This window comes from Chenopodium album, chromosome 7 (genome assembly GCF_948465745.1).
Source record: "Chenopodium album chromosome 7, dcCheAlbu1.1, whole genome shotgun sequence".
NCBI lineage: Eukaryota > Viridiplantae > Streptophyta > Magnoliopsida > Caryophyllales > Amaranthaceae > Chenopodium > Chenopodium album.
In genome coordinates, this window is record NC_137840.1 from 5,315,376 (window position 1) to 5,338,635 (window position 23,260).

The 23,260-nt window shown below is 35.0% G+C and overlaps 2 protein-coding genes across 2 annotated transcripts; one reads left to right on the forward strand and one right to left on the reverse strand.

The window, feature by feature from the left end:
- Nucleotides 1–13,413: 13,413 nt before the first annotated feature.
- On the reverse strand, nucleotides 13,414–16,060 carry LOC145640833 (pentatricopeptide repeat-containing protein At1g20230-like). Its single transcript, XM_081692070.1, has one exon. The coding sequence runs from the start codon at nucleotides 16,058–16,060 to the stop codon at nucleotides 13,793–13,795; it is 2,268 nt and encodes a 755-aa protein (XP_081548196.1). The 3' UTR covers nucleotides 13,414–13,792.
- Nucleotides 16,061–19,993: 3,933 nt separating this feature from the next.
- LOC145640834 (uncharacterized) lies at nucleotides 19,994–22,570 on the forward strand. The gene is made up of 4 exons (XM_081692071.1): nucleotides 19,994–20,294; nucleotides 20,717–20,819; nucleotides 22,021–22,182; nucleotides 22,296–22,570. Exons 1-4 carry the CDS (start codon nucleotides 20,017–20,019, stop codon nucleotides 22,428–22,430), a joined length of 678 nt encoding a protein of 225 aa, XP_081548197.1. The 5' UTR covers nucleotides 19,994–20,016; the 3' UTR covers nucleotides 22,431–22,570.
- The last annotated feature ends 690 nt before the right edge of the window (nucleotides 22,571–23,260 follow it).

Below are 23,260 nucleotides of genomic sequence, written 5' to 3' on the forward strand. Positions count from 1 at the left end.
TCACACACAATTCAAACACTACTAAATAATGAAATATGACTAATATTTTTTATAAAACTCACGACACTTTTACTCACAACAAACACGACTAATATTTTTGTTTCACTCACGACTATTCACGACCGAAGTTTATTTGATAGGCTTAGGATCGAACCATCTGCTCGAATACCATGTTGAAGCTAAGACTTAGAAAGAGAAAAACAATAAGATAAGGAAAACATCATAATATTCTTATACGTTAAATAAATCAACATACAAAACCCTTTAAATAGTAATCCAAAATAACAAACCACAACTACGGTACTACCTAAAAGATAGGAGTGTGATTCCACTAACTCCTAATTATACTCAACTAAATAAAACATGCATTTGACTAGTAAACCAACTGACCCACTACTTACCACTAACAACTTTGACTCTCTAACTTAATGGAGCAAGCAACCTAATACTTAGCCACTAAGTGTGCCATACATTGACTAACAAATTAATGTTTGAATCAATATCCCAACATTAAGAGGGACGTTGCATTCTTGGTAAATGAAGAAGCAACAACCGCTAGCGTGTGGACAAAGTTAGAGGCTAATTTCATGACGAAATCTTTAACAAATAGGATCTATTTAAAATCCAACTTGTATACATGCGAGATGGAAGAAGGCACCTCAATCCGGGAGTATATTATTAAGTTTGATAGGATTAATCAAACTTGAAGGATATTGATGTGAAGGTGGATGAGAAGACCAAACACTCATGTTATGGCTTTCATTACTGACATCCAATGAAAATCTGGTTCAAACATTGATGCTTGTGGGTGATACTCTAACCATGGATGAGACGATGAGGTTGCTACAAACGGAATGATGTCTAGTAATGGAAGAGAACACAACAGACAAGCTCAAGGATTGTTTGCAAGCAAAGGAAGGACTAATGAAAAAGGGCGAGGCAAGGGAGGAAAGTTTAGATCAAAATCTAAATCTCTTGTGGAAAGGCCATTTTTCAAATGTGGCGAGCTTGAGCATTTTAAAGCTAATTGCCCAAAGAGGGTAATATTCAAGAAGAAAAACAACGATAACTCCAGCGGAAAACAACATGACAAACAAGAAGCTAGTTTTGTCTCAAATGACGTGGATGATTATTGTTAAACAATGCAATGAGATATCCGGTAAATGGATGCTTGATTCTGGTGCATCACACAATATGTGCCCAAACAGGAAGTGGTTTACAACTTACTAGAGTTTGGATGATGGTACTGTTTTGATGGGAAATGATCATGCTTGCAAGACTGTCGGGTTAGGTACTATCTGAGTGAAGATGCATGATGGAACAATAATAACCTTAAAGAATGTGAGACACATCCCATGTTTGCGAAAGAACCTTATAGCTCTTGGGTTATTAGAGAAAAATGGTTGCAGAACAGTCTTGGAGAATGGAGTTTTAAAAGTTGTTCATGGTTCCTTGGTAGTGACGAAGGGAATTTGTCACGGTAATCTTTATCCTCTTTTGGGGACAACTATTACAGGTGATTTACCCGTTGGAATTAGTAGAAGTAAAGACCAAACAGAATGCACAAGAATATGACACATGCGCCTTGGGCATATGTTGGAAAAGGGTTTATCATTGCTTAGTGGACAAGGTTTGTTGAAGAACATCAAGAAGCCACAAATAGAATTTTGTGAGCATTGTGTGTATGGAAGAACAAGGTGAAGTTCTCTAAAAGCAAGCACAAGAGAGAGGATTGTTAGACTATGTGTATACGGATGTTTAGGGTCAGGCTAAAGTTGCTTTCAAAGGTGGTTCCAGATATTTTATTACATTTGTTGACAATCATTCTAGATATGCTTGGATTTATTTTTTAAGCGTAAAAATGAGGTATTCGACATTTTCAAGCGGTGGAGAGCAATGTTGAGAACTGAACAGGTCGAAAGCTAAAAATTGTACAGATAATGGTACCGAATACAAAGAAGGAGCTTTCAAAGAGTTTTGTGACCAGGAAGGCATTGTCATAGACACTACAACACAACGGAGCTTCGAAAAGATTGAATCGTACACTACTTGAGAAGACAAGGTGTATGCGCTCTAATTTTGGATTAGGCAAAGAACGGTGGGCGGAGTCGGTTGGTACAACTTGTTATGTAGTAAATCGATCCCCATATTCTTATTTAGATGGTGACATGCCTTAAAGGGTGTGGTCCGGGGAACATGCACATTACACGAGACTTGAAGTCTTTGGGTGCACAACTTATTATCATGTTAAGGATAATAAACTTGATAAAAGAGCCAAGAAAGCAATCTTTTTGGGGTATCCAAAAGAGGTTCAAGGCTATCGTCTATGAAGTGTAAAAGATTCTAAATTTGTAATTAGCAGGGATGTGACCTTGATGAAAGATCTATGGTAGCTTTATCGAAAGCTATGGTGCTAATGATGGTGATGTTAGAATGACCACAAATACTCAAGTGGTGGAGATAGAATCTAGAAACTAACAAGATTCTAGTCATGTTCAAGTAGAGCATCCTGGTGTTTTTCAAGATGAGGAGGATGATCTGGATCATGAGGAGATTCAGCACGAAAATGCACATGTACTACAATAGCGACAGGAGGATTCTTTGGCATTAACTAAGCCAAAGAGAAATTATAAATTACTTCAGATGTTTGGGTCAGACAAACCTCTTAGGCTTTACGGGCACGTAAATTTGGTAGAATATGCACTCTCAGTGGAGGATGATGAGCCGGTCACCTTCAAACAAGTTGTCAAAGACAAGGATAGTGAGAGTTGGTTGGTTGCTATGGAAGAAGGGATGCAATCTCTTCATAAAAACAAGACATGGGAGGTAGTCCCATTGCCCATGGTAAAGACTGTTATAGTTTGTAAGTGGGTGTATAAATGAAAAGAGGATCCTTCCAAATTAGATTAAATAAGATATAAGGCTAGGTTAGTGGCCAAGGGATTTGCACAGAAAGAAAGTGTTGATTACAATGAGATATTTTCTCCGATGATAAAACACACTCCTATTCGGGTGCTATTGAGTCTTGTAGCTCATAGAGATCTTGAGGTGGAACAACTTGATGTGAAGACAACCTTCTTACAGTGTGACTTGGATGAGGAAATTTATATGTATCAACCCGAGGGATTTAAGGTTGAGGGTAAAGAGAATCAGGTATGTCGGTGAGGAAATCTCTTTATGGATTAAAACAATCTACTCGACAGTGGTACAAGCGATTTGATTCTTGTATGTTAAAAAAAGGATTTTCCAGAAGTAGTTATGATTGTTGTGTATACATTTGCAAACTTCGTGGAGGTGATTATATTCATCTTCTATAGTATGTAGACGACATGCTTATTGCTTCAAAAAGCAAGGTGGAGATAGATAGGTTAAAAACTCAACTCAGTGAAGAGTTCGAGACTAAAGACTTGGGCGCTGCAAATAAAATATTGGGTATGGAGATCAAAAGAGAGAGATTAAGCCGGAAATTGTTCTTAAGCCAAAAAAACTATATTGAGCGGGTTATTGAAAGGTTTGGAGTGAAAGGTGCTAAGTCAGTGGTGACTCCATTGGCTCCACATTTTAGATTCTCTGCTAAACAATCTCCCACTACGGCGGAAGATAAGGCATACATGGATAATGTACCTTGTGCTAGTGTAGTTGGCAGTTTAATGTAAGCTATGGTATGTACACGTCCAGACATTTCACAAGCAGTTAGTGTTGTAAGTAGGTTCATGGAAAACCAGGTAAAGCACATTGGGAAGCGGTGAAATGGATTTTACGGTACTTAAAAGGTACCATTGACACGGGTTTATGCTTAAGTGGAGATACATGTCAAATAAGTGGCTTTGTTAACTCGCATTATGCCGGAGATTTAGATAGAAGACGATCTACTACTTGTTATGTGTTTAAAATACATGGTGCTCCAGTTAATTGGCGATCAATGTTACAAGCTACAGTGGCTCTATTAGTCTATCAACGACGAAAGCCGAGTATATGGCTATGGCAGAAGGTGTTAAGGAAGCATTGTGGTTACGGGGACTTCTAGATGATTTGGGGTTGAAGCAGGATAGTGTGAATCTAAACTGTGATAGCCAAAGTGCTATTCACTTGGCTAAGAACCAAGTACATCATGCTCGTACCAAACATATAGATGCCAGGCATCATTTTGTATGGGATATCATAGAGGAAGGTAGTATTTCTCTTATGAAGCTGCATACAAATGAGAACCCTGCAGACATGTTAACCAATGTTGTCTTGGGTTCCAACACTGTTTGGAATTGCTTAACATTGTCCCATGATAGGATTGGTTTGATCCCCGTCAAGGGTATGTAGGCAGTGAAAATGGTGCAATCGGATACATATTACGCAATTAGTTCGTCCAAAAATTTGAATGTTTTTCAAATTATGAACGAGGTGGAGAATTGTGGGAATATATGTGGACATAATTAGTTCCTAAATTATTTATGTCTAATTTATGAAGGATTTATTAAAGAGGAGAGAAAATGATGGCATGCAGAATGGTAGGATGAAAGCAAATGTTTCATTGTTTTCTTTAATAATAGAATCTATTTAGAGCATGCAAGACTTTATAAATTGTTTAGGCTGTAATGTAGAGTTTAACAATTCAATCATTTTTTTTTTCACGTCAAAAGTTTATTAGCATTAAGAAAGTTTATTTTCTTATCTTTATTATTTCCTTCATAGTGGTTATTTGTTTATCCCAAAAAATATTATTTATCTATCTTCGTGAGGTATCGGTTTCATAAAATCTAGTAGAAGCCACATTTCCGCTGCTCTTACGAAATTAAACAAATTAACACTTCGAGGCCTGAACAAAATCAGTTTCGCAAAGTAATATTTCGACCCTGAATTTACACACCGGGTATCACGAAATTACTAGGAGATACAACGAAGACAATCACAACAGTGTGTAGTATGTTTGTGATCTAATGTAATCAAACTTATAATAATTATGATAATGATAATTGAATTTGCAAAATGAAATCAAGAAAAATTAATGGAACTAATTATTTTCTTCAAGTTCCTAAGAAGAAAATAATGAACTGCCCCACTTTTCTCCTTAAAAAATCCTTTTTCTTCATATGTCTTTGACATATATATATACTTCCTCCATTCTTTTATTATTGCACCACTTGCCTTTTTAGGAAGTTTCACAAATATTGTACCATTTCCTCTTTAGGAAAAAAATTATTTGTGTTCACACTACAAATACCCAACATACCCTTGTTTTTTCACACTTAGTTTTTAATTTATCAATATGTCACATGGGCAATTTTGTAATTTTACCTTTCTCTCTCTTACTTTTTCCCACAACCAAAATATTTGTATCCAACCCCTATGGTGCAATAATAAAAAAACAGAGGAAGTATATAGAAGCACTTTTTATCAGCCAAAAGTCACGAAAACAACTGACAAATAACAAAAGCATAATGGAAGAAAACCGTAAGCCACAAACTGAATTGACTCGCGCCCGATCGGGCCGCGGCATGCCCGATCGGGCCAACCTGAATATTGAATTCGCGAAATTCATCATCTCCCTCGCGCCCGGTAGGGCGACGGCTGCCCGATCGGGCAGCGGATATTAATCATAGGTCCACCCTCACGCCCGGTAGGGCGACCACCACCCTAACCGGGCTGCTGACTGGCAGTGAGAGGGGCTGTTTCAGCTTCTCTAAACTGAGAGTTGTAATACCTTCACCATTATTCTTTTGTTCTTCCCGTTAAACCAAGTTCATGCTTCTAATATTTGTTTAAAAACAAATTACAACACCTTAACCTAAGTAATTTAATTTAAACAACAAGAATTATGTCTACCATTCTCTAAATTATTCGACAATCCTCCCCCATTTAGAGAATAAATCTAGACTCATTGCAAAACATCATCATCATAAAGACGATCTCGTGCATAATTAAAAGTGTACAAAGACTTGAACTTCCCTTTAGTGCAATACACATTCCAAGAACCCGTATCCATTCGGTGTCGTAAAACAATTGAACCAAAAGCAATATATATTGGATTCATGAAGATATTACACACACAAGATACATTACTTGATTACATTAATACTTGACACATAAAGCCATGTGTCCCTATCTTTTCGTAAGTACTTCAAAGCTATGCCCCAATAGCTTCTTGAAGCGGCTAAACTTCGTACTTATATAGGTAGACTTCCCAACATGCTCGTGTGACTGGGTCAGGAATTCTATTAAGTTAAACAACATCTTTTCATCACAATAAAACCGGAACTTAACCTTGGATGATTAAACAAGTTTCTAATCATCAACTAAGAGAATTAATCTCATTGAACTTAAGACCCAACGTCATATTGGGCGTTAAGTTGAGATTCTCCTAATTGTGATTACAATAGAGCTCCAATCTAAAATGATTGTCATCCTTTTATTAATATCTCTAACCCATGCCTATTAAGCAATTTGCGAGATTTAACTTCGTACGAAAATAAACAATAGCTTTTACACTATCCTTGTTAAGTCCTTGGATGTAATAATACCTTACACCAATTTTTCTTAACTCGCCATTATAGACTTGGCTATATACCTTAGCCAAAAATTACATTGCTATCACAATTCATCACTATTAGTGATATTGGCTTTTTCAACAAACGAATCTCATCCTGCATTAAAACCCTTAACCATTCTGCTTCTTTACCAATGGAATGTAATGCAAAGAACTCCAATGTCTTATAGAATCTGCAATGCAAGTTAATTTGCTTCTTAGATGCTCATGAAATGGCACCTCCTATATGGGAACACCCATCCACTTGTAAATGAATGATCTCTATTTGAGATCCAACTTGTATCCGAATATCCTTCAACAATCGAAGGATACTCACTATATCATAATCCATGGTTTTATTCAAGTACTTCAACAAACAATGAACTGTTTGCCAATGTAGCATTTTTAGAATTTCTAGTGAACCTACTCATTTGACCAATCGCATAAGCGATATCCGGCCTAGTACTTGTCATGGCATACAACAAAATATCCTATAACTCTAGCAAATTCCAGTTGTGAAAACTGCATTAACATTACCAGGTAATAACTTTATGCTAGGATCCATAGGTGTTGAATAAAGAAAGGTCGAACTTTTATTAACATTGTATTTCTTGAGCACTTTCTCAATATAATGAGATTGTGACAAGATCAACTTTCCTTTTTCCTTCTTTATTCTTATGCCCAAGATGACATCCTCTTTTCCATGTCTTTCATGGAAAACAATGAACTAAGGAAAAACTTTGTCATTTCAACTTGTGACAAATCCGTTCTATCCAAAGATCTACATGTCATCTACATATAGACAAATTTTTACACTTTAACCGTTGTCATCAAATTTGCTATACACACATTTGTCTAAAATTGTTAAACATAAAACCATTTGACAACACTACCCCATCAAACTTTGATGTCATTGCTTAGGTGCCTATACAGTGATTTAAATAACTTGCAAACTTTTGCCTATTGGCCTTCCACAACAAACTCTACCGATTGTCGCACATAAACCTCTTCTTACAAATCTCCATTCAAGAATACAGTCTTGACATCCATTTGATTGATCACTAGAATTTTAATTGCTGCAAATGCATTTAATTATCTAATTGTTGAGATTCTAGTTACAGGTGCATATTCCTTATGCCACTAAGTGGGCCTTGAACCTTTTAACATTTCTATCAATCTTCAATTTCTTTTGAAAATCCATTTGCACCCTATTGGTTTAAACTAGGTGGTAAATTAACTAATACCCAAGTGTTGTTTCCCATGATAGATTTCATCTTATCATTAATTACTTCCTACATTCCAAAATGGAACATCCCGAGACTTCATAGCCTCTTTATATGTTAAAGAATCATTTTCCACATTAAAATGTATGGATGTTGTAATGAAACTTCATCCCTTGATCCTTCAACCAAGTACACATGAAAATCCGGGCCAAAAGTTTTTCCCTTTCCTTGCCCTGATGTAGATGCCTTCTCTAAATGAGTTTGGACATCCACCTCTTGATCAATGAAACCTTGATCAAAACTTTCAGTTTTGGTATTCAGAGTTACATCCTTAAATTTAGAAATTCAAGAAAATCTATTTTAATTTCATCAAACCATGCATCCCCTGACTCAATGGTGGTGTGAACCGACCAAAGTCATTTGCTCTATTACATAGAACCTATAGGATTTGCTATGTACCGCATATCCTATAAAATTGCATTCAAGCAACTCCTCTTTCAACTAACTTTTACATTTAGGTTTTGGCATTTTTACAATTGCCCTACAACCCCAAACTTTGATATGACTCAAGTTTGGTTTCCTTTTATACCATAACTCATATGGGGTAACATCTTTCCCTTTCATGGGAGCACGATTTAACACGTAACATGCCATTAAAACGGCTTCACCCCAAAACCCATCACTTAAACTGAATATGACAACATAGAATTAATCATTTCTTCTAGTGTCCTATTCTACCTTTCCGCTACACCATTTTGTTGTGGTGTATATACCGCGGTAATTTCATGTACTAAACCTATAGACTGGAAATAACTTGGCTAATAACATTCACCTCCTACATTGTTCTTAAACTTTTAAACTTTCCGTTAGTTTGCAACTCTACTATTCACTTAGTAGATTTTAAATATGTCCCGGCTTCATCCTTAGAATACACTAAAATAAACATAGCAACATTTTAAAAAAACATCAATGACAATTTCTAAACACTTCATATTGCCTAAGGAAAGTGTGCTATGAAAAACACATATGCACTTAATCAAGCAATAAATTATTCTTTTCACATTGGAATTAAATGAGAAAATTAAAAGTTAAAAAAACATTAATGTCATGATAACACCAATGAAATAAAATAAATAAACAAATATGTAATAACTTAGTTGGCTTAACCCCAACATAACATGACATATTCAAACCAACAAAATAAACCAATATTTTGTCAAAACATTTATCCTTTCATCATGATGATTAAGAATCAAATTCTTCCTACAAAACATGGACATCACGAAAGATAAATTCATCTAGCTCATTCATCATAAACCAAAATCAGTTTCATGCATAAGAATTAATACAATATATATACAAATTTGACAAACTCCTCATTGCCATCAAATTTGTTTGATATACATACACTTATACAAATTAATTTACATAAAATAATTACACTAGACAACAGTATAGAACATAAAATAAATCAGTCTTGTAAAATAAAACAATAAATTCAAAACTTGAATAAATTAAAACACCAATAGTATATGCCAAACTATCCACATTAATAAGTTCATGAACTATCGAAATGAGCATCACTTGAATTAAATCAAGACATTTGAATTACCTCAAAAATTATTCTAATTACCGTGACCATTAGTCATTACCGCATGATTCAATGAGAGCTACAATTGAATTTTATCATGCATAGACTAATAAAATACTTTATCAAAGCACAACTTTGCCACATTGATTATCATCGATAGTCATTAATCCATGAATAACAATTAACATATATATTACCAATATACATAATCAATATAACAATTAACATAATAAGTACATGTTTATACTTTCTATAAAAAGTCATCATCAAATAAAATAATAAATTATCCATGCTAAATAATCATAAAATAAAATCAAAAATGAATTAAACTATTCATCATTTCAAGCATGGAAAACAATAAAAAAAATATAGAAAATTAGAAATACTAACCAATTCGCCATGGATAAAACAACAATGAATTACCGCGAATTGCATCAATTTAATGGTACCGAACAAACCGTTCTTCCGCTTGATCCTCTTCCTTGTGGCCTCCAAAGACTCTTCTTTTTCCTCCATTAACTTTGAGAATAAACACCACTCCAAGAGATGACACCAAAAATTGCAATTACAAACTTTTACCATCTTCGTAAAACCACTCCTCTTAATTTGTCCAAAATATGGAAATTGTAAGACAATTCTTACACCATGTCATCTTTGTAGAATAATATTACTTTGGATTGTTGGGGAAATTGGTTTACCGGGTCACAAAAATGACACGAAATTGGACAAATTAACACTTCGAGGCCTTAACAAAATCAGTTTCCCAAAATAATATTTCGACCCTGAATTTACACACCGGGTATCACGAAATTACTAGGAGATACAACGAAGACAATCACAACAGTGTGTAGTATGTTTGTGATCTAATGTAATCAAACTTATAATAATTATGATGATGATAATTGAATTTGCAAAATGAAATCAAGAAAAAAATAATGGAACTAATTATTTTCTTCAAGTTCCTAAGAAGAAAATAATGAACCGCCCCACTTTTCTCCTTAAAAAATCCTTTTTCTTCATATGTCTTTGACATATATATATATATATATTATAGAAGCACTTTTTATCAGCCAAAAGTCACGAAAACAACTGACAAATAACAAAAGCATAATGGAAGAAAACCGTCAGCCACAAACTGAATTGACTCGCGCCCGATCGGGCCGCGGCATGCCCGATCGGGCCAACCTGAATGTTGAATTCGCAAAATTCATCATCTCCCTCGCGCCCGGTAGGGCAACGGCTGCCCGATCGGGCAGCAGAGATTAATCACAGGTCCACCACCACCACCCTAACCGGGCTGCTGACCGGGCAGTGAGAGGGGCTGTTTCAGCTTCTCTAAACTGAGAGTTGTAATACCTTCACCATTATTCTTTTGTTCTTCCCTTTAAACCAAGTTCATGCTTCTAATATTTGTTTAAAAACAAATTACAACACCTTAACCTAAGTAATTTAATTTAAACAACAAGAATTCTGTCTACCATTCTCTAAATTATTCAACAGAAGTTCTATTATTTATACATCTAAGAAGTCCCGGTAAGCCATAAGGATTTCAGCTCATAAACACTAACAATTAATCACCCTAGAGAATATAATAATAGATTTGACGGATTGACCACTCTTAAGTTCAAATTGTATGGTACCAATAGATCACTAAAGGTTCAATAATCACCTTCCAAAATAATCAACGTATATAGAAGTCATCGCAGAGATCCTGACTAAAAGTATGATTTACCATGCAACAAAAGCAGCAACAATGGAGAACAAAAATATGTACACCAAACCAAAGAGATATATTGATAAAACTATAAAGAAGAAACATTTATACCAGAGGAGGAGAGCTCTCAGGTTCAAAGACTGAATACAGCAATCCCAGATACGAGTAAGGTGACACTTCTGCAACAAACAAAGAGAAAAAACAGTGATTCTTGTAATAACTTACAATATGAATAGTGGAAACTAGATCATTATCAATAACAAACAAGTTCTCTGCAATTTTAATGATCTAAATGTGATTCCTTGCGCAGTTGCACTTGCACCATTATTCTTGTGGTAACAAACTAACAACAAAAGCAAAACTTGATACATGAAATATTCAGCAAGTTAGTAACTACAGTAGCCTCTAACTAAATTAAAACCCCCCTAATTTTCGTAAATTATAGCAAAAGGCTAACAAAAATCTATTCCCCCCGCTTATATTGTTCTTCCTACTTTGACCAATTTTGTCTCACACATTTTAAGCAAGAAGAACAATATAAAACGAAAGGAGTAACAGACATCTAATACAAAACCAAAACTGCATAGAAGTATGTATAGACAGATCTCGCCCGTCATACTTGTATACAACCAAATGCCTGTGTATATTTACAAACTACAAAGGCATACTACAGTACCTTTCTTGAATCAAGAAGTCACTTTCTTGATAATATTTATTGATGAGTACACATTAGAGTTGTGCAAAATTTGTGATGTTTAATTGAGGAAAGGTGGCATTTAATATCTCATTAATGTTAAATAGTCCCAATTATGACAGTGTCTTTCACCAATGATCCCCACAAGAATACTCCCCGTCTTTGAAATGATGAAATCAATTAGTGTCCCTGACAAAAATTTCTCGCTTTTCATTATTTACAAGGTCTAGATGCATCGATGCAGACTATGCTCCTTTAGAACATCCATCAATACTCCGCTTGAATCAGACACAGTTGAACTTCTTAAAATGCTTTGCAAGAAGACGAAAGAATCGAACTATCCAGAAACCTGACTGAGGCAAAGGTTACCAGCCATAATGTACAGTTTTGGGAAGATCAATTTTCTGATGGCCGCAGTAACTCAAACAAAGGCAGACAAAATACAGTGGTCAACACGGAGGCAACATGTGTATACAACAAAACAAAGATCACCTGTCAGAATTACAGTAAACTGGAACACTCTGCTAGAGTGTTACAACGGCTTTAATCATGCCTACACTTCTGAAAAGGCCTCTAAAACTCAGCCAACACTAAACAAAGTTTCAGATCCAAGTTCAAAACTTCAAATGTGGATTTAGGTGCATCAAATCATCTCACTGCTGTCAGCTGATGTTACAAATTTATCCATACATTCCAAATATAATGGAGATGATAATGTAACAGTAGTGGGTAATAGATTAGGCCTTCCAATTATTTATATTGGTAACTCATTTATGAGAATTCTTGTATATTGAATAGTGTCCTGCAAGTGTCAAATATAGCAAAATATTTGTTGAGTGTGTCTAATGTCTATGTTTACCAAAGACAACATCTGCATGAAATTTCATAGATGTTTCAGATTATGCAACCGAAGGTTATGTGATGAAGCACAAAGAGTAATAATGCTAAAGATAAGAGAATTTTTTTTATTCCCCGTGAAGTCCCTGAAAGCCATAAGGGGTTTAGCGCAAAAAACATTCACTCAAAGGTGGTCAATAATCAACCTAACAGAACATGACAATAGATATATGTACTGCTCTTATGCTCAATATATATGGTACCAATAGATTAATCAAGTGGTCAAAAATATCCACCTAGGACAATCTTTTTAATAGAAGACACTGCAGAGCTCCTGACTAAAAGTATTACTAACAAAGACAACTTCCCTTAAAAAATCGTATTTTAGGAGCATAAACAGTGCATACAAGAAAAAAGGTTTGAAATTGGACACCAATCCAAACACAAAAGCATAAAAGACAATAAGACATGAACTATAAACCAAAGAGCAATAGTGATAACAGTGTTAATTCAGAGAGGAAGAAAGAAAAGAGAAATAGTGACAAAAATGTAAATTCAGAGAGGAAGAAGGAAGAAAGAAACAGCAATACCACAGGAGTAACTCCCAGATGCAAAGGACTGAAAACAGCAATTCCAGGTTCTAGACCCTGCTGATTATTCAGTAAAGAGACAGATGGTACTTCTGCATCAAACAAATAGAAGAAAAGATGATCCAATTAATAACTTACAGCTGAATCATTAAACAATAATGAACAATGTCTAAAATTTTCATAATCTATATTTGATTTCCTTATGCCATCAATCTTGTGGTAACAACAATATCAAAACTTGGTACTTAAAATATTCAACAAATTAAAAACTAGACAAACCCCTAACTCAAATTGACAACTCCTAAAATTTTCAAATTAAAAGCAAAGCTAACAAAAATCTAATAAGCATCTGTAGTGGAACCAGAACTGTATAGAAGTACAAACAACAAAGGCATACTATAAAGATCTATCTTGCCTGTCATACTTGTACTCTTATACGACCAAACCCCCGTATATATGTACAAACTACAAAGGCATACTATGGTGTCTCTTTTGATCAAGAAGTCACCTTCTTGACAATATATGTTGTGAGGTAAGTAGAGCACAGTAGTGATGCTAAAGTCAGGAAAGGTGCCTCTTACTATCCTCATGTAAGTGTTATATTGTCCCAATTTTGACTTTGTCAATCACCAATGATCCCCACAAGAACATTCCCCATCTTTGAAATGATGAAATCGATTAGTGTCTCTAACAAAAATTTCTCGCCTTTCAATGCTGGAAATAAACTTTATAACTGCATGGCAATCGCCACATATTCTAAGGTTCTTGATTACACGAAGAGGAAACCCTGCAGGCGTATTTAGGAGTCCAAAAGCTACAGCCAACTTCTCACTATGACCACACAACATCTGCTCCTTGTCCTGCTCTTCTACATCTTGTAGCACATAATCAATTTTAGGATCCAAACCTGCCTTCCTCATCTCTTTGCCTAGTGCTTCCATCTTATGAATAATTTGGGACATCTGGGGATGTGTTCTATCCCCTGCTAGAAGCATGTGGACTTTGTTCTTTATCTCAATCCAACTGCATCCAGGGTTTTTCTTTAAACCCATATCCTTCATCAAATCCCTTACCCTGTCAACATCACCCCACATGCCTTTTGAAGCATAAATGTTTGACAGAAGGACATAGTTACCAGGATTCCTAGGTTCCAACTTAAAAAGCCTCTCGGCGGCTATTTCACCTAGCTTTAAGTTTTTGTAGGTTCTACAAGAACTCAGCAGAGCTCCCCAAACACAAGCATCAGGTTCAAAAGGCATTTCTTTGATCACTGAATAAGCTTCTTCAAGCTTTCCTACACGACTTAGGAGGCTCACCATGCAAGCATAATGCTCCATTTTAGCTTCAACACCATGCTCTTTTTGCATGCAATTGAAATAACGCCAGCCTTCATCGACAAGGCCTTTCTGGTTACAAGCAGATAGCAAACAAGTAAATGTTATAAAGTTAGGTTTTTGTCCACTCTTGAGCATCAAATCAAACATCTCCAAGGCTTCCTTGTCTTTTCCATGCATAGCGTATCCACCAATTACTGCATTCCAACTTACAGTGTTTCTGGTGGGCATTGCATCAAAACATAGCTGAGAATCCCTAATTTTGCCACACTTTGCATACATGTCTATGAGGGCACTGCCAACAAAAACATCATTCGTTATCTGCCTCCGGATAGAGAAGCAATGTGCTGCTTTCCCGTGCATTAATGCTGCAATGTTACCACAGGCAGGTAACAAGCAAGGAATTGTGACGGCATTGGGCTTCACACCAGCAAGCTGCATAGCAGTGAAAAGCTCCAAAGCCTCAACATCTTTACCATTTTGGGAACAACAACTAATCATTGACGTCCAAGAAACAACATTTAGGTCCATCTTGCGTTCTCTCATTTGGCTAAACATTGCTAATGCATCATTGACAAGACCATTCCTAGCAAGCGCAGAAACTAAGGCATTGCACGAGCCTATTTCCATACAACCCATCTCATCAAACACTTGTTTCATCTCCGAAACACAAGCATACTTACCATACATATCAACAAGGGAACTAACAACCCATTTATCACAAGCAAACCCCCTCTTGATCACATAACCATGAACTTGAATTCCCACATTCAAAACCTCCAAGTCCGCTATTGCAGCTAAAACACTAGAAAAACTACTTCCATCCGGCTGACAACCTCGTAAATGCATATCAAGAAACACATGTATGGCCTCCAAATGCCTTCCACTTTGATTAAACCCTGCTATCAAACCATTCCAAGACACCAAATTAGGCTCCAACCCCAATTTTCCCATATCACCAAAAAGTCTTTTTGCCATACCCACATCACCATTTCGAGCATAACCAGCAATCATAGCACTAAATGTGACAACATCTGGTTCAGGAATTTCGTCGAGCACCTTACGTGCAATACTCAAGCGACCACATTTCACATACATATGAACTAAAGAAGACTGCACAACAACATCCAATGAACACCCAGATACTTGCGCAAGTCCATGAACCTGCCTGCCAAGCTCGAAAGCCGAAAGCCCGGCACACGCCTTCGACACAGCAGGCAGAAGATAACTATCAAGACATACACCCTTAGACAACATTTTCCTAAACAAATCAACAACATTATTAAAAAAATTGAATTTTGACAATGCATTGATGATAATGGAGAAAGATGAAGAACTGGGTTCGTCAATTGAGTCAAGAAAGATGGAAGCTTCGGCGAAACATCGGTGATTTGAGTACAAAGATAGTAACTTTGAGAAGAGAGAATTGTCGTTGAGAAGGCCTGATTTGATAATGTGGGCATGAAGTTGACGAGTTCGAGCAGGTGAAAAGGTTGCTAAGTTGAGAATGGTGGGAATTGTCAAGGTTGATCTGCTTAATCGGAAAACTGGGTTTGACATGGCAATTTACTTAAAATTTTTTGGTGATCATTTGAAGAATATGTTTAGAATTCCATGTTTAGTTGGGAGTCATTCGAAAATTTGAGTTAAAAAATAAATAAATAAAGTCAGTACCTAGTACTTTGACGTTTGAGACTTTGAGCTATGGAAGGGTGAACTCGGTGAAGTGGTAGAGGTGATCAATGGGCGGGTCGGGTTGGGTTCGGGCCGGTTCAAGGTTAAAAATAAGTCTGTTTGTCGGGTCGGGCCAGGTCAAACTTTGGGCTGGAAAATGTGTGCCCAAACCTACCCAAGCGGGCTTTTCGGGCCAATTTCACGCTTCATTTTCTTCTCCATTTTCATTTTTTTTTTTATTTGTTATTTTTTGTTTCCTTCTTCACATGAGCTCTCTTTCCCTTCTTAATCTGATTGTCTTTTTTTTCTTTCTCGATTATAATTCTTTTGTTTTTCAAATTCTTATTTCCTCTCTCCTCTGTTCTTTGGTTTTTTTTTCCCATTATATTTTCCATTGATTTGCTGCATTAAACATGACGGAGACTGTCAAAATTTCGGAAGTGATCAATCCAAGTTAGTTATTATGAATTCATTGTGACCAATATTGATTTATTTTTTGTTTTTGAGATGAATTTGTGGATTTAATACTTGTTTTAATATTAATTGAATTTCTTGAAGCTAATCTAATCGATCTCAATCCATTATGATAGATTTCAATCAATTATGATCGATTAATTGATATTTTTTTTTATTGTTTTCATTAATTTGATCGATTAATTTTATCGATCTTATTAATTTGTATGAAATTTATTAATTGATTGTTTCAAAATTAGTTATATGTACCACGCCTATACTTTTGAATATTTACTAAAAAATTATGAACGATTGCAATTTTTGAACATTCAGTAAAAAAAATCCGAACAAAACATCGAAAATTTTGAACATTTAGTAAAAATATTTGAACAATCGCATTGTACCATGCCCATACTTTTGTACATTTAGTAAAAAAATCTGAACGATTGCAAATTTTGAACATTTAGTAAAAAAATTTGAACTAAACATCAAATTTTTTGAACATTTAGTAAAAAATTTGAACAATCGCAATGTATCACGCCTATAGTTTTGAACATTTTGTAAAAAAAATTGAACAATTGCATATTTTGAACATTTAGTAAAAAAAACCGAACATCGTAAAATTTGAATATTTAATAAAAATATTTGAACAATCGCAATATACCACGCCTTTACTTTTGAACATTTAGTAAAAAAATCTGAAAAATTTCAAAATTTGAACTTTTTATTAAAAAAATGTGAACATCGCAAATTTTGAACATTTGGTAAAAATATCCGAACAATTGCACTGCATGCCTTGAAATCGATTGGATTAGCTTCAACAATTCATCTTAATCACTACTTGTAGAATAATTTGTCAAGTTTCTAAAAAAATGTGAAAAATGTTATGAAATTATTCACAAATTACAAAAATTTAAATAATTTTAACAAATTACAACAATTTCGAAAGAAATCAATTAACGAATTTAAAGAAATCTAAAGAAGTTTTAAGTTGTTCAGATATTTAATTACCTTTCTGGACCTTTTTCTTGTTTATCTTCCATGGATATTCATAGAGGAGAGAGGTAACTAGTTGAGCAATTGAAAAATGAAATGAAAGTAATAAATGAAAGCTGTTGCAGAGGAGAGATATATGTTGTTGCAGCGAAATAACATAAAGAAAGAAACTGAATAAATTTTGAGAGTGTTTGGGCCGCAAGATATGAGGTTTATTGGCCCGGTGGTCCATCTAGTTCTAGATGGACCAGGGTCTACAATAGGCTTATTGCAATTTCAGGTTGGGAAAAAAAAAACTAAAATTGCATAAAATTGATTTCCCAAGGCTGCCCAAAATATCGGGTCGGGTCATACCTAACTTGAATTCGGGTGAAGGGGAACATGGCCGTTAAAGAACGACTTGTGTAGTGTCACATTATAACTGATGCGAGCTGTCAATTTTGTGGGGTAAGTGAGACGGTGATTCACTCCTTGCTTGATTGTGTTATTGCTAGGGAAATATGGAACCTTAGTGAGTATAAAGACTTACTTAATGATGCTCCTCGCTCGAACTTTGGTGAATTGTGGACTTGGCTAGGCCAGAAGGTGGATGCGAGTGTGGTGTGTGCCATGGCTGCACTAATGTGGGCAGTGTGGAAAAGGAGAAACATGATGGTGTACCAAGGGGAGAGGCCGAATGGTGTGATGTTAGCTACAGGCTTTTCAAGACTCGTACAAGACTATAATAAATATGCTGAGAAGGTGCTGCATCCCCTCTCAACCTACGGACCTGCCACTACTACTGTTGTGAGTTGGACGAGACCTGCTGTGGGTCGCATCGAGTCGTTTCCAAAAAGATATGTCAGCCTTCTTGGATGCCTCGTAAGCAGCAAGTTCAGAGGGCTCCGTAGGAGGGATGATGTGTGATGTAAGGTCATGAACCCGACATAACACCTTGAATAGAGCGGCCCAAGAGTGGTACATGCCATGATTGGCGTCCAAAGTTATCGGAATTAAGGACTTGACGTTAGTGATAGTCAAGGCGGGGTGATATTTGGTAGCCTCAGCCATGAAAGGTAGCAGCGGAAGAAGAAGAAGAAAAGGAAAAGGGATAAGAAGATGGGCCGTAGGAGAGGAGATTAGGATCGAAACAAATCTGATACCATGAAAGATTATGATCGTCGCCCTTTCATTGATTAGCATGGAGTATAAATATACAAAGTATCGAGATAAACTCGGCAACCGTTAGCTGTATTCTAGGCTAGGATTATGCTAAGAGATATACACTTGCTAAACAGATTATATACAATAATATAAAGTCAAAGAATATATTTGGAATATATTCTAACAAAAGTGAACACTGATGCTCATGTGTTGGTGGGTTCGCTGGTGGGGTTAGGCGTCATGCTTAGGGATGCTGATGATGTTATTGTCGCTGCAGCAGTGAAGAAAGTGTTTGGTACGACCCCCGAGATTGCTGGGGCAATGACGATACGCTACGGTGTTATGTTGGCTGGGAGTTAGGCTGCAATTCAATTGAAGTTGAGACCGATTATGTGAATGTGGTGGCTGCCTTGAAGAGCTCAAGAAGTGGTGTATCCCCGATCCACCTTATCTATGATGATATTAGAAACAATAGCTTGTCTTTTTTATTTTTGTTCTTTTAAGCATATTAAGTGTTCTTGTAACACCGTTGCCCATTTAGTTGCAAGGTGGGATACTGGATGTAATTCTGAACTTGTTCGCTTAGGTACCTTTCCCCAAAGCATAACAACTTTGGCAGAAATGAACCTCCTTTAATAATAATTGGTTATCGCTTCTTAAAAAAAAAAAAAAAAAAAAAAAAAAAAAAAAAAAAGAGATTGCAAAAGAATAAGCCTTGAATTTGGACACTAATTAGAAGAAGATTAATATATTGACAATTTTTTTTTTTTTTTTGGAAGATATAGATTGACATATATCATTTTATTCATTTATACTTGTCAATACAAATGATATAAATTCAAGATAATTAATGACTTGCTCAACTAGACATTACGTGTAGACGTATAGTACTACATAGTATGACTAGATACTGTGGAATAATGGTAAAATTCAAGAAATTAGTTCAGATTATTTTCTTCTTTGATTTTTCTCTTGATCTTTAGTCATCGATCTTTACTGTATGCAGATAAACTTTCAAAAAAAATGAAAGTTTCAAAGATAAAGTTGAACAATATGAACATTACTTTTCCACTAATAATTATTTCCTTTTTGATTTAACAAAAAAAAAAATTTCCTTTTTCTTGAACACAACTACACGATACCCCGTAATATCTTTACTTTTGAAATTTCTCGGCTATAAATAGCATCAATCCTTTTTCTCTTTATATCATATCATTTGCCAAAAGGTGTGCAAATAGAGCAGAGTAAAAATGCTAGCAAAACACTCCCCAATTTTATTATTCACATTTATTTCATTTATTCTTGTTCACTCTCAATTAAAATGGGTGGTTGAAGCGCAAGTAATTCCTCCAAATTTCGACGGATTTGTGCATGGAAATTCAAGGCAATTCAACCCAAACAAAATTCTAATTGAAGCTTTCTTTGATCCACTTTGCCCTGATACTCGAGACTCTTGGCCTCCTCTCAAACATGCCCTTCACCATTATGGCTCCAAACTCTCTCTTGTTGTTCATCCTTTTCCTCTTCCGTATGTCTCTAAAATACTTACTTTTATAAGTCTTTGCTTTCGTTTTTTCGTGTTTATTATTTATTATACTCCCTTTGTTTCAAAATACCATTAACCTTTTCATGAAGGTTTTATAAATTTGATTGTAAGCATTACTCCTATGTAAAAGCTTATGAGTTCTACTATTTATTGTTACCTTTTTTTACAAGGTGATGAACTGATGATATTTTAATGTTGCATATCCTTAGTTTGAATTTATTAATAAATGCCTGCTGGACTAAAAATTTTGTTTCAATTGTTGTAATTAATGTTACGTACTAGTCAAAAATATGTTTTGGAGACCGTGCAAGATCTATTAATCGTGGATGGTTTGTTTATAAGTTTGTACTTGTTGATATACTCGTGTTAAATAGATTGAAAATTTTCTTGTAAATGTATTTAAGGTACCATGACAATGCGTATGTTTCATCCCGGGCAATTCATGTAGTTAACGAATTGAACAAATCTGCGACATTTCCCTTATGGGAAAGTTTCTTCAAGGGTCAGGTATGTACATTCATGCTGGCTCTATGTGTATTTTTTGCCACAATGGCAGAGTATTATTGTAAACGGGATTTATTCTCCTTGAATATCATCAGCTTTTAAGACTTTAACGAACTAAGCTAATTGATCATCGGATGGTTGTGGTTATTTGAATTGGTTACATTAGGTTAATAGGTGATGCTTTGATATTCTGCATCTCTACACATTTATCAAGTTTTTATTTCATGAATACTTTTGCCGATTTGTGCATTGTACATGTATAAATTTTGTATATATGGCCTTATATATCATCTATCATTCTATGTTATTATGATGTATATACCAATATACTACTATCTTAGTCCAAGCTACTCTCAAATTCTGTCATAGCTTGTAGCTGTGAATTATGCTTGTATATTATGCAATGTTACAACTTGTTTATATCATGGCTATAATCTAGGCTATAAAAGATACCGTACAAATGTATACCAGCCAAATACTTCCTCCGTTCTTTTATTATTGCACCACTTGCCTTTTTAGGAAGTTTCACAAATATTGCACCATTTCCTCTTTAGAAAAAAATTATTTGTGTTCACACTACAAATACCCAACATATCCTTGCTTTTTCACACTTATTTTTTAGTTTATCAATATGTCACATGGGCAATTTTGTATTTTTACCTTTCTCTCTCTTACTTTTTTCCACTACCAAAATATTTGTACTCAATTCATATGGTGCAATAATAAAAAAACGGAGGAAGTATATATATTTGGAGTATTTGACTAATTGATTTAATGAATTAAGCCTTTTTCTGAGTTATGTACTTAACTACTTGTCTACTTATAGTATTTGATTAATTGATTAAATGAATTAAGCCTTTTTCTGAGTTATGTACTTAACTACTTGTCTATTTATGTGGTAGAAGATATATACTAGCTCTACCAAATATATGAGTAATTGGATTAACAAAATGTACCAAATCTTTCGCATCTTTTTTCTTCCTATTATTTTTTATTTGGTGTGATTTTTCTTCCTATTATCAACCAGTGATCATGTAATCTTTGGTTTTAAGCCTCGGCAACAATTGACACTATATACGTAAATGGACATCTTTATTATTTCTGATACATACCGGAAATGTATTTGTATATTTGAGATAATATACATAATTAAATTGCTGTTTCCTGCTAACTTTAGCCTTCCTATATGCTATATGTAATGCAGGAACAATTTTACAACGAGAAGACTAGTAATTGGACAAGAAACGAGGCCGTTGATCACATAGTAGACTTTGTAACAAAAACCATAGGTGAAAAATACAAGTCTGATTTAATATATGGGCTCAATGATCCGAATACTGATAAAAAAACAAGAGTTTCGTTCAAGGTACATAAACCAGTAAATTTCCCATTAGATTTTTTCTAGTTGATCATGATTAGTGTCTTAAGAGTTCGTTTTCTATATAACGCTCATTGTAACTCTCTATGCTTTGCCGGCAGTATGCTAGTTCACGGGGCGTGATTGGAACACCGTCTTTCTTTGTCAATGGCTTTGCATTACCTGATGAAGGCTCTGCTATAGACTACAAAGCATGGAGGAAGGTTATTGATCCACTTGTTTGTTCAAAGAAGTAAGATGAATGAGTGAACTGGGAATTTTAGTATTTCAAGTCTATGTTTGTGTACAATCATCTTCTTTCTATTAGCTAAAACAATGTGGCGGAGGAACTATGTAAATAAAGACCACTATTTTTTTTGCATCAGAACATTTGAAATTAAGAAACTTTTTTTTAAGAAGTTTGTTTCTTTATCCTTTATCTTCGCTATATTGTGGGACAAGTCTTGTGGAAAACGTGAAGAGTTTAATGTTTACCTACATTGTATAAGCAGGCAATCAGCTCACTCCGCTCACCAAGGCATATTTTTTGAAGTGTGTGATTTAAAATGACTTTTTATGGCTCATAATAGTTAGAGAAGTGAGATTGAGAGATAGTTCATTTAGTTAGCGCTTTTCTCCCGATTTGGGGGTCAACGCCGAATTGACTAATGACATAGGTCAATAAAACCAACATAGCTTATACTACATATTCTAATAAGAATTATATTCATCAGACTAATATTTTTGACCAAGTATATAGATGAAACGTATCATGACTCATAAGTCATAACACAAGGCTTTTTTTTATTTTCTGTAGGATGGTTACAATTTCTTATAAATAATAGTGCTTCCTGTCGCAATTTAGACTCATACAATATACACATGCATTTATATACTTGATACCTTCCATGTTTCATGACAACATACTCTCTTAATTTAATTTTATTTTATTTTTGGTAAAGAATTAAGCAATGGATCATAAGGGATGTTGGAGGAGAATCTTTATTGATGATTACACGGAATAATCAAATTTGGCTCATGTAGCCGACCCTACTTATGGAATAAAAGCATTGATTGATTGAGCAAT

Coding starts and splice junctions, on each gene's coding strand:
- LOC145640834 (XM_081692071.1), top strand. CDS start 20,017: ATGCTAGCAAAACACTCCCCAATTTTATTATTCACATTTATTTCATTT. Junction 20,295..20,716: donor GTTCATCCTTTTCCTCTTCC/GTATGTCTCTAA, acceptor AATGTATTTAAG/GTACCATGACAATGCGTATG. Junction 22,183..22,295: donor AAACAAGAGTTTCGTTCAAG/GTACATAAACCA, acceptor CTTTGCCGGCAG/TATGCTAGTTCACGGGGCGT.
- LOC145640833 (XM_081692070.1), bottom strand. CDS start 16,060: ATGTCAAACCCAGTTTTCCGATTAAGCAGATCAACCTTGACAATTCCC.